At 39.6% G+C, this 16954-nt stretch overlaps 1 protein-coding gene across 1 annotated transcript in view; it reads right to left on the reverse strand.

Moving 5' to 3' along the window:
* adcy8 (adenylate cyclase 8 (brain)) overlaps positions 1-16954 on the reverse strand; it is a 127285-nt gene that overhangs the window by 23175 nt on the left and 87156 nt on the right. Inside the window, 6 exon segments of the mRNA XM_032531093.1 lie at positions 2167-2245; positions 4735-4907; positions 6333-6422; positions 7599-7800; positions 8969-9069; positions 14210-14407. Coding sequence (XP_032386984.1) covers positions 2167-2245; positions 4735-4907; positions 6333-6422; positions 7599-7800; positions 8969-9069; positions 14210-14407 — 843 coding nt within the window.

Genomic DNA, 16954 nt, shown 5'->3' on the forward strand with positions numbered 1-16954 from the left:
AATTGAGGCTTCAAAACCGGTAGTCCGCAAAGAAACCACAAACCTGCGGGAGACAGGGTCGCAACAACACCTGCTGAGGGCCTGGGCATCAGAAATATAAAAGCAAAAAAGGACTATTCTCTCATACCAAGATTGTTTTAGATTATATTATATTATTATATTATCAGATGATACTTTATCCATCCCACAGCGGGGAAATTCCCTTGTTACAGCAGTGTTTTCGACAATAAAAGCAACACAAACAAACAAGTAAACACACAACAAACAGGCAAACAACCGACTATGAGCAGAGGGTACGCTGAATGTACAGTGGCGTCTGATAAAGGTTTTGTAAAGGTATTGTAAAGGTTTTGTAAAGGTATTGTAAAGGTTTTGTAAAGGTATTGTAAAGTAAAGGTATTGTAAAGGTTTTGTAAAGTGCGGTTGGCATAGTACAAAAAACAATATTGCAGTGCAAGTAAGTGACATTAAGATTAAGTCGAAAATGTAATTAAAGTCATAATGCAATAGTAGGTAACCATATTATAAATGATATTTACCTGGGACCATGAATAATATTGAAAAAGTAAGTACTTGTAGAGGGAAAATATAAATACAGATAATAAAGATATACAGAGTGGATTGTTTGGACAATTTAGCAGGAAACTTAAGTATTCCTGATGTGTTTATATTCAGCATAACTAACCATTAACACAGCAATTTCAAAAAAAGAAGAAGAAATATCACACTTTGCAGACGAGAACAGTCTCTTTTATCTGTTTCCTCTCGGCCTGACGCGTCTCACACAAAGAGAGTGTCTCCTCATGTCGTGAGCTGTCATTGTCTCCGTCGGTCTTTTTTCCAAACAAATGGTAGAACTGACCCGGAGGAAATCAATATGCCGCTGGACGACTTCAACTGCGGCTGCCATCCACCTTCACGGGGCTACAAAGGAGCCTCAATGACGGCCGAGTCCCGGGCGTCTCTGAACGCCGCCGAGCCGCTCAACGGCACGATCAAAGGTTGCCATGGCGAGAGCATGAAAGCAAACCGTGGTACCAGTTTCCATCAGGCTGCCGACTCAGACTGCATCGTTATTAACACGGCCGGTGTGGTGTATCAACGTGGTTTGTTCCTGTTTGTCTTTACATGTGACGAGGTCAGGTATAACACAGCAAGACCAACCGACAGGGCGGTTTTCTTTGGTTTTAGGACTGTAATGCTTCTTCTTGGTACAAAACAGTGTTTCCACCAGTGTATTGCAAGCCTGGTGGACCACTGGGCCTAAGTTCCCCCCCCCACCCCCCCCTCAGGTGAAAGCCACTGGAAATTATTATTTATAGGCGTTTTAAAACTACTGTTACTTACAGCTCGGTTGGGAACTTAGACGTAACATTGGTCATATTTACAAATCTCCAGTCAGCTTTTAGCACTGACTTAGAGAAAACTGAAATAATAAATAAAACCGCGTTGCTTGTCCCTGCTGGCTTCCCTGTGATTGATCACAAACATTATTTACAATATATCACCTTAACTGTAGCTCTGTGTTTCTCTGGGATTTGTGTTCAATTGTTAGGTACCTATGGATACGTCATTAAATATCCATAACATCCTGAGCAGCTCCTTCAGCAGCGGACTGATACACCCCCCCCCCCCGGTGTAAGAAGGAGGGGTACCCCAGGTCCTTCATCCCAGTCTCTGTCAGACTCTACACCACCTGCACCACCTGATGATGTTGTAGTTTCTCTTCCTGTTTTTTTCATCTACTCCACACACTCTCTGTATATCTTTATTATCTGTATTTATATTTTTTCATTACAAGTACTCACTTTTCAATAGTATTTTATATTATGCTATCTACGTTTGCTTTATTACCAACTCTAATTACATATTCAATTTAATTTCAACGTCACTTACTTACACCGCAATATTGTTTCTTGTACTATGGCAACGCACTTTACAAAACCTTTATTAGACGCCACTTTACTTCAGTCTACCTTCTGCTCATTGTCTGTTGTTTGCCTGTTTGTTGTGTGTTTACTTGTTTGTTTGTGTTGCTTTTATTGTAGAAAATGCTGCTGTAACAAGACCATGTCCCCGCTGTGGGATGAATGAAGTGTCATCTAATCTAACACTATGTAGTTTTAAGTCCCAGGTGTGGGGTGAGGAGAGGAGGTGGGATCGTACCTGCTGGCCGTGGTAAAACACCGCGAGGAGGAACATGGCCATCAGCAGCAGAGACGTCTCCTTGGTCCCCAGGAAGTTTCTGTTGGAACCAAAAGGAGAGAAGACGCTGCTCAAAGAAGAGTCTGGTTCATTTGACGCTCTTCGGTCATCAGAATTTATGCAAGTTTCAACAAGTCACATTTTTTACTTTTTGAAGACCATTTTGAACAAATATGTCCCATAAAAGACCTAAAAGACCTGTATCATGACGTACAAGTAGAAGGAAATGCAGAGTCACAAAAGTACTCACTAAAGTATTTTAACAAAATTATTAAAATTGAAAAAAATCACGTAATAGTAATAATAATCTGTACATATACAGATAATTATTATTTGGAAAGAACGCCACAGAATTAAAATAAAAAAAAAAAAAACGTTAGAGCATTAGAGGTAGTGTTACATGGACGTAGAAAAAATAAAACCTATTTGAAATTATTTTAGACCTAGAACACAATACTTTTGCAAATTTGAAGGTTTCATGGCATGACAATTTCACTTTATGAGTTTTTTTTTAACATTGATATGAGTTGATATATGTTTATGGATGATCACAGATTTTCACACCATCCATGTTATTTTTGGGAAATTTGGTTGAGAGCCATATTCCTGACATAAAAGCTTTAAAAATGTGCAAATTTGACAACGGGAAGGTCAATTGCACGGACGTGTGGTGTGATATAAACGGTATTTTACATTTAATTTACAGCCATGTTTTCATAAATTTCCAAACAAATAATTGTAAATACATGACTTGAGTCTGGAATATTATACAGTGGAAATCATACGGAGATGGTCTCCCTCTAAGGTCTTCTCATCTGGACCTTCTCGGTCTCGTTTCCCAGAATGCCTTCTGAAGAAATGAACCTGACTCCCCTCAGCTCCCTTTAGAGCTCGTATGGAAACCTCGGCTTCTTCCTCATCGCTTTTTCACGCTTACATACTCCAGACACCTTTTTATTTTACATGGTCATTTTAAAGGTCACTGTAAAGGTCACTGTAGTATCACTGAGAACACATGTGAAGATGAGTTTCCTCACATTTGCAACAACTATGTCCAGAAGATAAGGTCAACTTGGCTCCCTGATGTCTTTTTGGAGAGACATTAATGGACGTGTCTTCACTTTAACACATGTACTTTGTTAAGAATGACCATTAAATTTGTAGTTTCGCCAATTTGCCTACAGTACATTTCTACTAAAAAGGATGCAGCAAGTCCTCTAAAATCTAATCAGATCATTACAGGGTAACCACCCGTTTGTTTCAACCCTGTTTTCCTATGTTTTTGTGTGTAAGTGACTTAGACACTGGTTCAGTATTAAGAGAGATCTCTGCAGTCGGAAGCCGTAAGTCAATAGGTCAATTGTCCATCTTGTATTTACCTTCACAAAATTGCTTGTATTGTTACTGACAGACTCAGATTAATATTCTGTAAGTGTCTGACATCATTATGGAAAGGATCCCTTCATAGATAGACCTTTAAAACCTCTTTGAGACCTTTCTGTTTAACCAGAAACAGCTTTGAAGTCGCTAGTGCTAAACCCACCAGACTCCATATGAAAAAACATTACTTTTAACGTGTATAGAGCCAACATATTTCCACATGTAAATCTGTAATCTACATGTTTATTGCAACCAAAACTAGGGTTGTGATGGTTGGAAAAGTGGGAAGACGTCCCAAAACGGTGTTTCATAGTTTTATTTTTGTTTCTGTCGACATGGAATGAAGTGGGTTTTACGATGCTAAAATGACGAGACAACACACAGACGTAGATGTTTTTATGTTTATAAAAAGGATTTTACTCTTTAACAGAAAGGTTGTCCTCCTTAGAAATCCTTTCCATAATGTTGTCAGACACTTAGAGTAATGATCTGAGTCTGTCAGCAGCAAAATGAGCACTTTTGTGAAGGTAAATACAAGCTGAATGTTTGCTCTAATAACGTTGTAGCTTGTTTCAACCTCTTTACAAAACACTTGAAAATAAGTGCTTTTCTCGCCTAACTTTTTACTCCAAAAAAAGTGATGCAGTTCCCACATACTTTGGCCCTCTGGGATGTTCCTGAGGTCATTGGGAAGTTGACACTACTCTTACATTACTCTTAGGCCTTACTGACACAGAGCTAGAGAGGTTAGAACAGAGAATTTCTATTTCCGTCCAAGTAAATCATCTGTAAAATTATTTTAAAAAACACTACTGTAAGCATATTACATGGGCTATATACAAAAATAGTAGCCTAGCCACATGTCTCAACTTAAAACAGAAAAAAATCCAGAAGAAAATGACTCAGAAAATGGATTTTATATGAATTTATTTCTACAAATATGTCTGTGCATTGTTCTCATTTCCTTTCAGAAGAAAAGCGCAAAAAGTGCAAAATACAAAACTTCTCAAATAAAAAAACACATCCACATCACTCACACACATACCTGAAATAACTACATGCATAAATTCCTTGAATTAACAAGCTATGCAACCGTTCCAGCGTTACATCCGTACGTGATTGTTGAACATGGCATTCTGAAGCACTCACTCAGTGTTGTGGTGGACGGTGTCGTAGCGGACAAACAGCGAGGTGTAGAAAGCTTCGGTGAGCAGCGCGTAGATGGCGATCATCACCAGCAGCACCGCCAACTTCAACACAGAGTTCAGCCGCAGGAAGACGGCACAGGTCACCATCGCCAGGACCCCCGTGAACACGAAATACTGGAAAAAGAAAGACATTCATGCTCAATATCATCAGATCCATCCTCTACCTAAACAGGTTACTTTGCTTTACTGAGGACATTCAGAAAGTAAAGAGGATTAAAGGTTAAAGATTGCTGTGAGATTTGGTTCAGAGATTTGGTTGGAGGATGTTAATCCTCTGACTTTCCATCTAGCGCTGTCCTCAGTCAACATATTAAAGGGCCTGTATTATGCTCATTTTCAGCTTCATGCTTGTATTTGGGGTTTCTACTAGAACATCTTTACATGCTTTGATATTTTAAAAAAACACATTGGTTTTCTCATATTGTCTGTCTGAACATAGCTGCATTCAGCCTCTTTTGAAACACCACGTTTTAGCGCCTGTCTCTTTAAGGCCCTCTCTCGAAAAAGCCCATTCCGCTCTGATTGGTCAGCTTTTCCAGGTCCGCTGCATCTGCGTTCTCTGAGTCTCTGCACCATCATTGCAGGTGGGGAAAGACTTTGGCAACACTTTCTACCTATATATGGTAAGGTTGTGACACCACTACGGTACAAAAGTCCTGACGGCTCATTTAAAGGCACAGTTTCTGCTTTATAATTAAAAAAATATACTGACCTTTCAATACTGATACTGGTTTATGACCAAATGCTCGCAGAACTAATGACATTGCCATCAGCCGTATCTGTGCTTTGCTCATAAGAAAATGTTTGCATGCTAATATGCTAAACTAAGATGAAACACCTACTTGCCTGGGAAACACTGACATATTTTAAATTTTAAACATTGTTAATTTGTAGTCTTAGTGTCCGACCTTAGGAAACTGATGACATCACCGGGACGTCATCCAGGGTTATTTTGTGAGACTTGAAAAAGCTCCTCTGTTATTGCAGATTAATCTTACCTATGACTTGTAAAGTGATCCTTAGAGTTGGTGGAGTGCCCCTTTCAAAGGTAGTTAAACATCTGAAAATCTGCACCAAAGACCTCCGATATGGCATTCTTTTAGTTTGTGTGTCTTATTTAATATTCCAGTCTGGATGTATACTAGATAGACTCAATAGCTCTTTCCTGTGTATCTAAAAACAGCTCTTATTTGTGCACATACAAGTTGTCAAGACCCTCGGGGAGAAATGTGGTTTTGACGTCTACATGCAACAATAACTGTCTCAGCCCAAGCTTGCAGCTACAAAAATGGAACTCCCTTATTGAGTCCATCAATCAGCTGCATATTGTGTGAGCCTAATAACATAATGGATGTTTTCTCCGTGACGTTTCCGACGGCTCCATCAGTCGCCGTTGTCTGAGGCGAGACCTCCCTCCGGGTGCGAGCAGATGTCGGGGATGTTTAATTCTTTTTGTCTTGCTTTCTCAGAAGTGAAGTAAAGCACAACAGATGGACCCTGACTGCAACAAAAATTGAAGACACCTCATTTAGTGGGTACCTCTGGGTAGAAGCAGATGTCCGGGATGGAGACCGACTCGTTGTAGGTCTGGTTCCTCAAGGTGCTGGACTTGTCGAAGTCGCACCACAGCTGCAAGAGACCAAAAGGGCGATTATTGTTGTTGTTGTACAGTAGGAAAGCGATGCTGGGTCAGTGTAAACATACCTGGAGTCCTGAGTCTTTTTCAAGGGGTTTGTGTCAGGGCTTCACCATATGAGGAAAATGTGATATGTGATATCGTTGTTGAATATCCTGATAATGATATTACTTGCGATAACTAAACAGTAGGGGTCGACCGATACAGGTTATTCAAGGCCGGCACCGATGCCAATTAATAGTGGTTAATAAAACCGATAACCGATATTTGGAAATGATACGCATTTACAGTACAAAATAAAGTCTTCAAGTTAAAATCTAAATTAAGAATTTGGAATGTTACAAACTCCAACACAAAACCTTGTTTCAATGCTCTAAGCAAAGGCTTAATAAATGAGAAACCTTCAACATGATACCCAGTAACAGAGAGTCAGATAGTGATGTGTGGGGGGGGCATTAAGTCAGACTCAGTGGTGAGTAAAACCGAGGGACAGAGGGAAAGACACAAGCTGTAACCGAGCCAAAGTAGAACACGCTGATCCAGATCATCTGCAAACTTCCGAAAAGAAAAGGCCGATATCCGATCTATCCTTACTTAGTCCAGATCCTCGACGTTCCACTTCCGGGATTGCTCCATTGCCGACGGGTTTCAGGGTTTTAGTCCTGATATCCATTGCTTTGGGCTTCCTTTGTGTCTAAACTCTGGTGGATTTATTAGGACTATGGTTACCTGCTCTTCAGATCTCTGAAAGTTAATATTAAAGGCAGCAGCCTAACACAAAAGGAGAACGGGATGGTTGGGTTTAGGTGAAGAAGAACGGGACAGTTGGGTTTAGTAAACGTGACACGAGGGACACAAACCCTTGTCTTCAGGGTTAAAGTCCTGTGTTGCTCCACCCCCCCCAGCCAGCCTCCCTTTGAGGAATTTCGGGCTTCCATACTACTCTCTACCGTCTCTCTTAATGCTACGTCATGTTCAAGCGCTGCGTAGGGGTTAGGTTAGGGTAGAACGCAGCGCTCTGGTTAGGGTTAGGGTTGTATCTGTTGTATCTGATGCTGAACGCCACTGCCCAAGCGTCCGTATTACTCGAGTTCGGAGAGACAACAAAAAGACAACTCTGTAAAAATGCAGCATTCAAACAGCGATCTGGAAATGAAAATGCAACTCACTATGTTGATCATGGCCGCCAGGAAGTTGATGAGGATGGAGATGAAGATGATGACGTTTCGCGCTGCGTACGTCTCGTTGATCCAGCAGCAGGTTTTGCGCAGGACCAGGGGCAGACACTTGTAGTCTTCCGCCGTGGTAACTAGGACCAGACAGGAATGGAGGACGATGAGGATTGAGAACTGGATCACCATGGTTACCATCCTGCAGAAAAAACACAATAAATTGCAAAATAACAATAATACCATCTGCTGTGGGCTGAGGCCTTCAATACATTTAATAAGTGGGCTGTTCAATCACATTAAAGAAATTTTAATGTAAATAAAAAGTAGGCAAATGAGATAAATGTTTTCATACATTTTTATTTTGTATTCTAAAAATTAAGATCTCTATCCCACAGTTTTAATAACTTCATCTGTAAATGTGGGATGCAGATCTCAAAACAACGTCCCATTTTTAGCTGTTTTAGTTCTCTGGTCCATTAGCTTTGGTCAGATTATGTATTTTCTCAGTTTCTTTCATCATTTTTTGTGGCATTTTGAAATTGTTTGTCCATGGTTTTCTTTCCATACGCTAAAGTTAAAGACATCCACACACTCTAGTCACTCTTCTGCAGCCGACGAGAGGGGCAGCTTCTCTCAGTAGCTCCGTCTGATCCGTCTATCATGAGTCTGTCATTACTTTTTTTCTATGCAAACTTTTTCAACTTTAACGTTTTGCGTAGAAATATGTATATCCTATGGATATGTTGTATCTATAATTTCCTTCGGGATGTATAAAGTATCTATCTATCTATCTATCTATCTATCTATCTATCTATCTATCCATTATCTATCTATCTATCTCTCTATCTCTCTATCTCTCTACATCTATCTATCTATCTACTACACACAGATAGATAGGTAGATAGGTGCGTTTAGGGCGTGTACAGGAAAAAAAGGGTTCATGCGCCGGGTGCATGGTTGAAAAGTACTTAGTGTCTTCATTAATCATAGGTGTGTTTTGGGCGTAACATGCAATCAACCAATCAGAGGTCATCCCCTATTCTCTTTAACAGCCAAGTGCGGTTGGTGAGGTTGTACCTGGGCACACTGCTGTTGTGACGGAGGATTTGCTGAGCAGGAAGGAGAGAAGAAACTGATCTGCTCGTTATAACAAAATAAGACTTTTACGTCCTTAAGACAAATCATCATCAAAATTTAACTAAACTGTTGAAACTGTCTCTGACAAAATACACTGAGAGCTGAAAACTAGCCAAACAGCAACAGAGGCAAGAGGTGGTTCTTAAAAAAATATATAAATACATCTTTCAGTTATTAGTCTTTTTAGTCAGAAATGTCCACCATATTAACAGTCTGTCTTTTTTTTTTACCTGGCAGAGGGAAGCAGGCTTTGGATGGTGGTGATGAAGATGAGCACGATGAAGGCGCACACCAGGTTGGACTTGAAGACCTCGTCCCTCATCTGGGAGTACTGCACCGTGAGAAGGAGAAGACAAAGAGGGAGGAAGAGGAGGTGAGAGAAACATGGAGAAACGCGTTTTCATACAAACACAGAAGACTAAAAGCACTGAAATGCACCTCAAACACACCGACTCGCTGCCACAGATGCATTCAATGGTTCAACCACAAGCGTTAGAGAGAGACAGGAGCCAGAGGGCTAGCTGTGGGGTCCTGGGGAAGGCGCAAAGCTGACAAGCACCATGCTAGCTGTTAGCCGTTAGCTGTTAGCTGTTAGCCGTTAGCTGAGTCAGAGACACAAAGAGCGCTGCGCCAAATTAAGCTAGCTGTGAAGCTAAACGGGGGCGTAGAGAGAGTTTCTGAAAGCTTAACTGAAGGGGAATTCTCTGGATTTGAGAAATATTAGAACTTTATTTATTTTCACAAGGTTTTATAGTGTTAGCAACTAGCGCTGCAAGGATTAAGCAATTAGTTGTCTATTGACTATTAAATTAATCGCCAACTATTATGATAATCAATTCATCGCTTTGAGTCGTTCTTTATGAAATTATAGGTAAAACTTCTCTGATTCCAGCTTGTTAAATGTGAATATGTTTGAGTTTCTTCTCTCCTCCGGGACAGTTAACTGAAGATCTTTGAGTTGTGGACAAAACAAGACATTTGAGGACGTCATTTTGGGCTTTTTGGTACACACTGGTCCACACTTTTCACCATTTTATATAAAACAGCTAATTCTCTATTTATCTATAAAATAATCCACCGATAAATCAACAATGAATATAATTGTTAGTTGAAGGCCTTTTAGCAAGTCAACCAAAGTAAAATATCCAAAAAGCAACGACAGTAAAGGGCATTTATGGTAGTGTTACTATCTAAATCGAGTTTTGAGGGTTTGATATTGACCTGATACTTTTCCTCTACTGCATTTATTTTAACTTTAAAATGTCATAAGCTGTTTTGGGTTAAAAGTATGTTTTCTTCCGAAAATGTCTTGTAGTTTTAGAAATGTTTTTGCTCAAGTTTCCTCCAACTTAATTGGAGGAAACTTAAATAAAATAGAGATTCTGTCCCTTGTATCTCCAACCCTTTGATCAGTCTGTTGCATTTTGATAGTTTAGCACATGCTAACGCTTGTTCTGTAATGCAAGAACTTTCCTTTGGATGTACAGTAGTGGATTATTTTCCAGTCCAGGATAACTGTGTGTATTGTATATATGTTAGAGACAGTGCTCATCAATTACAAGAAATTGTGAATGATAACGGTTTCTTTTCTCTGACCACGTGGAAAAAATTTAGCAATTTTGGGAAATGTTCATTTGCTTTCCTACTAAGGGTTAGATGAGAGGATGTGATCGTACAAAAGGAGCATAGATGTTTTATTCTTAAAATTCAAGTTAATGTGTTTTACGTGCATTGTCAATTTTAGGACTACTGAGTTAAGCTGGTTGTGTTGAGATAGGAGGATGTGGGCATGTGCGCTGATGTAAGAGTCTAGACTGATGAGTCACCAGTCTGGACCGACTGGAGCCTGACTCATCGTAGTCTTTAACCCCCCCCCATGACCCCCGCTGCCCCGTCCTCGCTCCGTCTCTTTCTCTAGGAGTGCTGGGAAATTAGCAAGAGGATGCTTCACGTTTGGTCACAACTTTGGCACAAAAAAAATCAAAAATAAAGAGGGAGGCCAACAGCAAATCACTGCACACGCACTTCAAGGTTAAGGGGTCAACCAACAAAAAACAAAAAAAGGTCTCAGAAAAGTTTTGAAGATGGCGATGGAGATCTCAGGGAAAAAGGGAAGAGCTGATACGACAGTCAACTTAAAGGAACTAAGAAAATACAGGGAGAAAGGGGACAAAAAGCTACAGAAGTGCATTGCATTCACAAAATAAAAGAATATTCAGACACATTTTCATGTATTTTCATGTTTATGACTTTGACATATCACAATTATGACTTAACATCTCATAATTATAACAGAATTACCCGTGGTCTTTCAATCTAGGTGATCTAAATCTATTTAAAAAAGGTATATTGCGAGCTCACAGACTCATAGTTATGAGATGTAAAGTCATAATTATGGGATTTGTAAGCCAAAGAAATCTCAAAATTGTATTTTAACAAAAGATATTTTTTGTTTAGTGAATGCAATGTGCTCCTGTTAAAAGGAAAAGTCAGCTGTTTCTACAGGACTTTAAACAGGTAACAGGTCCATGGACTGTTGGTCATGAGTAAACTAAAGGGGGTTCTGCGGTCTTAGCAAACCATATTAGCATTGCCAAACATCAGTGTTTTACATAAGTGACTTCTCTATATCTCAGCACTGAATGACATTTTTTTAACGTGCTTGGTTTAACATTAGCAATAATTTAAAAAATACATCATTGTGAGTTGGTATCTACTATTAGAGAGTGTGTACTCATGAACTCGTATGAAGTCTGAGATGTGCCAACTGGATACTTCTACTTCTACAACTTGTTTATTATAGCTGTAAATCAATCAGGGTTTCTTGAGCCTGGTGGCCCACTGGGCCTCAGTTCCCTCCCCCCCCCCAACAGGCCTGAGGCCTAATCATTTTATAATGTATTTTTTGACCATAGAAATAAAAGTTATAGAAAGACCATTCAACTCAACGTAGCAGAATGGTCAGAGCAGCAGCCATTTTGTTGCGTACCAATCAAGTGACCATGGCAAACGGCTCAATGGCCTTTTTTAAAACTGCAGTTACAGTTGGGCGGCTTAGTTTTCAAATCTCCAGTTAGCTTTTAGCACCGACGTATTGTGCGTCCCAATGGAATCTGTCTTATAGCTTCTCAATTTCACGATTCGGTCAAGGATTCTGTTTTGCAGAAACTATCTACATCGGAAAAGACACAACTTCTCTGAGGGAAACCCTGTCAATTACCATGTTTAACCCTCGTGTTGTCTTCCCGTCAAAATTGAAAATCAACCCTTTTGTTGACGCGTTTCATCAATGTTTTAAACTTTTTCTTACGTTTTTGTCCGTTTTTTCCAACACTTTTGGTGCTTTTTTTCAATGTTTGTCAATTTTTTTGATGTTTCCAACAGTACGTAACACCAACTTATTAACTTTAGTTTTACAGTTATTTTTGGAATTTATGGTCAATAAACCTCATTTATAGGAAATTGTACCTAATGTTTGAGTTAGAAAAGCAGAAATTAGGAATTATTGAGACTAAAATTAAAGGAATGGATGTTGATGATAATCACAGACTGGAATATGTCAACTTTTACTCAATACTATTTCAACAACACTTCCATTTGTTTTCAAATGCTATAAAATTGAATAAGACCCAAAATTAATGAAAGTAGAGATTTGTACTTGCCAAAGAGCATTGTGTGGAATCAATCATGTTATTTTGGGGAATTAAAAAGAACATTGATATAGGACAACATGAGGACAACATGGGGACAACATGAGGACAACATGAGGACAACATGAGGACAACATGAGGGCGACATGAAGACAACATGAAGACAACATGAGGACAACATGAGGACAACATGAGGACAACATGAGGGCGACATGAAGACAACATGAGGACAACATGAGGACAACATGAAGACAACATGAGGAGAACATGAAGACAACATGAGGACAACATGAGGACAACATGAGGACAACATGAGGACAACATGAGGACAACATGAAGACAACATGAGGACAACATGAGGGCAACATGAGGACAACATGAGGACAACATGAGGACAACATTAAAGACAACATGAGGACAACATGAGGACAACATGAGGACAACATGAAGACAACTTGAGGACAACATGAAGACAACATGAGGACAACATGAAGACAACATGAGGACAACATGAAGACAACATTAGGGTTAAAAAACCTTGAGAATGACCCTTGAGAAGAATAGTTTGATAGAAAAACTCAAGGGCCATTTCCAGAGGTTTTAGATGCATCTCAGGGTCTTTCTCCAGAGATGGAGTTGAATGGATGGAGACTCCATGAGATTCATAGATGAAGAGATGCAGTTGTAAGCTCTGAAAATGTGGGTCTTGAAAAACACAGAGCTACTATTAAGCTCAAAAAATCTATTGTATTTGTATTTTAATTATTTGTTTTGTCTTTAAATGTTGAGTTAATAATTTGATTTTAATTGCGGAAATGCAACATCTATTATGTTTTGTCATTTAAACTTGACTTTTCACAAAAGATTCCAAAATGGAAACGCTTAGTATTGATATTAATGAATATGAAAGCAAGAAATGAACTGTGTGATGGAATATAATAGGCAGACAATAAATGCAATCACAAAATGTAAAAGCCTGTAAAAAAAAAAATAACCACAAATGACATTTTAACATATCATTATAATTCATCATTTAAAGGAATTACTTAAAACATAATTGCATGAACTTTTTTTTTTATAAATCTGAATTTAGTGCATCATTTAAATGCAAATTAAAGTCATAATAGCTCTTCAAAATGAATCAGTTTATCAACCGGCTGTAATTTAAACTTTGAGTCCATAATTATTAATGTTGGCACACTTCAGACTCCATACGCTGGACGACCAAATGTAGTACAGACCCTGGACTATTAGATGTACCTACCGTATACTGTGTACACTTCAGTATTTACGTTTCACGACGTCCTTCAGTTACACCATGAAGGTTTGTCCTTGTCCTCTGAATAGTATCTCAAGTGCCTTTAGCTTAGAGCTGGGCAATATATCAATGTTGTCTCGATATTGCGACTAGATATCGTCTTAGATTTTGGATATATTGTAATATCATGCATAATATGGCAAGTGTCTTTACCATGGTTTTACAGGCTGCATTACAGTAAAGTGATGTCATTTCCTGAACTTACCGGACTGTTGTAGCTCTTCTCTTATTTACCTTTAGTCATTAAATCATTTCTGGAGAATATTTATCAAAAATCTCATTGTGTAAATAACATTTTGTTAAAACATCGGTAAAGGTATTTGGTCAAAAATATGGTGATATTTGATTTTCTCTATATTGCCTAGCCCTACTTTAGCTTACTCATGATCGGATACAAACTGTTGCTTCTTGTTTTGCTTCGAAAAAAATTAATCTAAGAATAGATGTGGAGAGGGAGAGGGAAAGAAAACCAAAAACAGTCATCTATCTAAAACCCCAGCTACCTTCTCTTCCAGGCTGGAGTCTTTAAACATCAGTGAGAAAGGCTTCATATGCTCTCTTCTCAACTTATCGCCACTCCTTAAGTCGATGGCGCTCTCTATTCGCTTGTTAATTTCCTCAGGACCAGAGTGGACATGCAAAGCTTGTGCGAGATGGTTTGGAAGCAGATTTATCGAATTTCTCGTTAGGGCAGCCAGAGTCTAGGGGGGGAAAGCACATGCACACAGAATGAACCTGCTTGTCCCCCCGCTTTGTTTCAAACAAGTTAGAAATGAAAAAGAAACAGACACACAGTTACGTTCAGTACATACACAAAAGAAAATTAATGAAAAGGAAGATAAGGGGGAGCGCAAAATGCAACATTCGCTATCAGCCGGACGAGACCGAGCCATGCGTCTCTCATTCTCTCGCTGCATGTTCGCTCTGCACCGATGTCGGTGGGGACCCAGCTCGTAACTACGCACACGTTATAACAAAGAGCTGGGATTGGAAAGGGGAAAGACAGGAAATGAAAACTAATAAATCTGATGAAGTTAATGCAATATTACGTGTGAAATGGTTGGACAACAAAACACAGCTGAGAGAAGAGTTAAGTTGCAAAATATGACAAATAGACCAAAAGCACCAGATAATACATGTTATATTCTATTCATCTTTGGCAAGTAAAAGTATGAGAAAACCATCTGAATTTTAAAAGACTAGATCCTCAAAAAAATGAATGCAACTTTCAAAATGTTTGAGTGTTTTTGTTAATTCTTTAAGTGAAACATGTCCCTAAAAAGGACAAACCTGCAAGAGATATTGTAAAACATTGTAAAAAGTGTTTTTTATGATGTTTTACTTCTTACTCCCATTTGCTTGGCCTTCCTTCTTCTCTCCACACACACACCACACACCCCCACGCACGCACACACCACACGCACACACACACACACCACAACACACACACGCACACACACACCGCAACACACCCACACACACACACCACACCACACACCCACCGACACACACACACGCACACACACACACACACACACACACACGCACACACGCCCCACACACACACACACACACACACAACACACACACACGCACACACACACACACACCCCACACACACACACACACACACACACCCCATGCAAATAATACATTATGTTATTGTATTTTTCTTTAGCAAGTAAAAATATAGAAAACCATCTGGATTTTTAAAAAAACTGGATCCTCAAAACATGAATCCAACTTTTAAAATGTTTTGAGTGTTTTTGTTAACTCTTAAAAAGAAACATGTCCCAACCCCGGACAGACCTGCAAGAATGAATATGCCACAAATTTTAAAAAACTGTTTTTATGATGTTTTACTTCTTTTTTCCCATTTTGACAACTCGATCTCTGCAGGGTAAATCCAGACCGCTAGCTAGACTATCGTCCAATCTGAGGACTATGGTTACCTGGTCCTCAGATCTCTGCAGGGTAAATCCGACCGCTAGCTAGACTATCGTCCAATCTGAGGACTATGGTTACCTGGTCCTCAGATCTCTGCAGGGTAAATCCAGACCGCTAGCTAGACTATCTGTCCAATCTGAGGACTATGGTCACCTGGTCCTCAGATCTCTGCAGGGTAAAACCAGAAACCCCTAGCTAGACTATCTGTCCAATCGGAGGACTATGGTTACCTGGTCCCGATCTCTGCAGGGTAAATCCAGACAGCGAGCTAGACTATTTCCAATCGAGGACTATGGTTACCCGTCCTAGATCTCGCAGGGTAAATCCAGACCGCTAGCTAACTATCTGTGGGAATCTGAGGACTATGGTTACCTGGGCCTCAGATCTCTGCAGGGTAAATCCAGACCGCTAAACTAGACTATCTTTCCATCGGAGACATGGTACCTGGTCCCAGGTCTTGCAGGTAAACCAGACAGCTAGCTGGACTATCTTTCCAATCGAGGACTATGTTTACCTGGTCCTCAGTCTCTGCAGGGTAAAACAGCAGCTAGCTGGACTATCTGTCCAATCTGAGTTTTTTTTCCCTTGGGACGACTAAAAACTACTTTTGAACGACACATGTTCTAGCAAAACAAGTTCCTTTTTCAGACTATTTAGCAGCGGCCCCCTGGTATTTGAGATTGAGAGTTGAGATAAACGGGATTGGTAACCTCGAGCTGAATAGTTTGCAGAGGGGAAGAAGCAGGGTGGCACCTTATGGAAGACTTTTCCACATTGTGCTGCTGTGCTGTGTGAAATTGTTATTCCTATACCTAAAGGTGTACATAAATATCAAAGCCCAGACTTGGTTTCAGTTCTCAACTTTCTTATTTTTGTTTCACTCTCAAAAACACTCAGAATTTGCCTTTAAATCCTCATACAACCTCACTTCTAAACATCCAACCTAACCCTGAAAAAGCCCTGCTGTGGTCCATTGTATCCTAAAGTGAGTCAAGGTGAGTCCCTGTCCATCCTGGCGGCGTCACGTTTTTTCAAGAGCAGCCCTTGAGGTTTAAGTGATAGAGACCATATGCATGAGGATCAGTCATTTTATCATCTCCCCACCATTGTGAGATAAAGTCATTACACAGAGGAATGTGTGATGATGGAGTTGTGTGTGAAATTCAATATGTCTCTCACCTCATCTCGCTTAATCCAACACTTCAGCAGATGATATCCATCACACTGAGATCATTAAAAGTTCATTTTCAGACAGAACTGATGTTCTCAGACAAATCTTCATTACTGGCTATCTTTTCATT

Source organism: Etheostoma spectabile, chromosome 12, assembly GCF_008692095.1.
Source record: "Etheostoma spectabile isolate EspeVRDwgs_2016 chromosome 12, UIUC_Espe_1.0, whole genome shotgun sequence".
In the NCBI taxonomy this organism is placed as follows: Eukaryota; Metazoa; Chordata; class Actinopteri; order Perciformes; family Percidae; genus Etheostoma; species Etheostoma spectabile.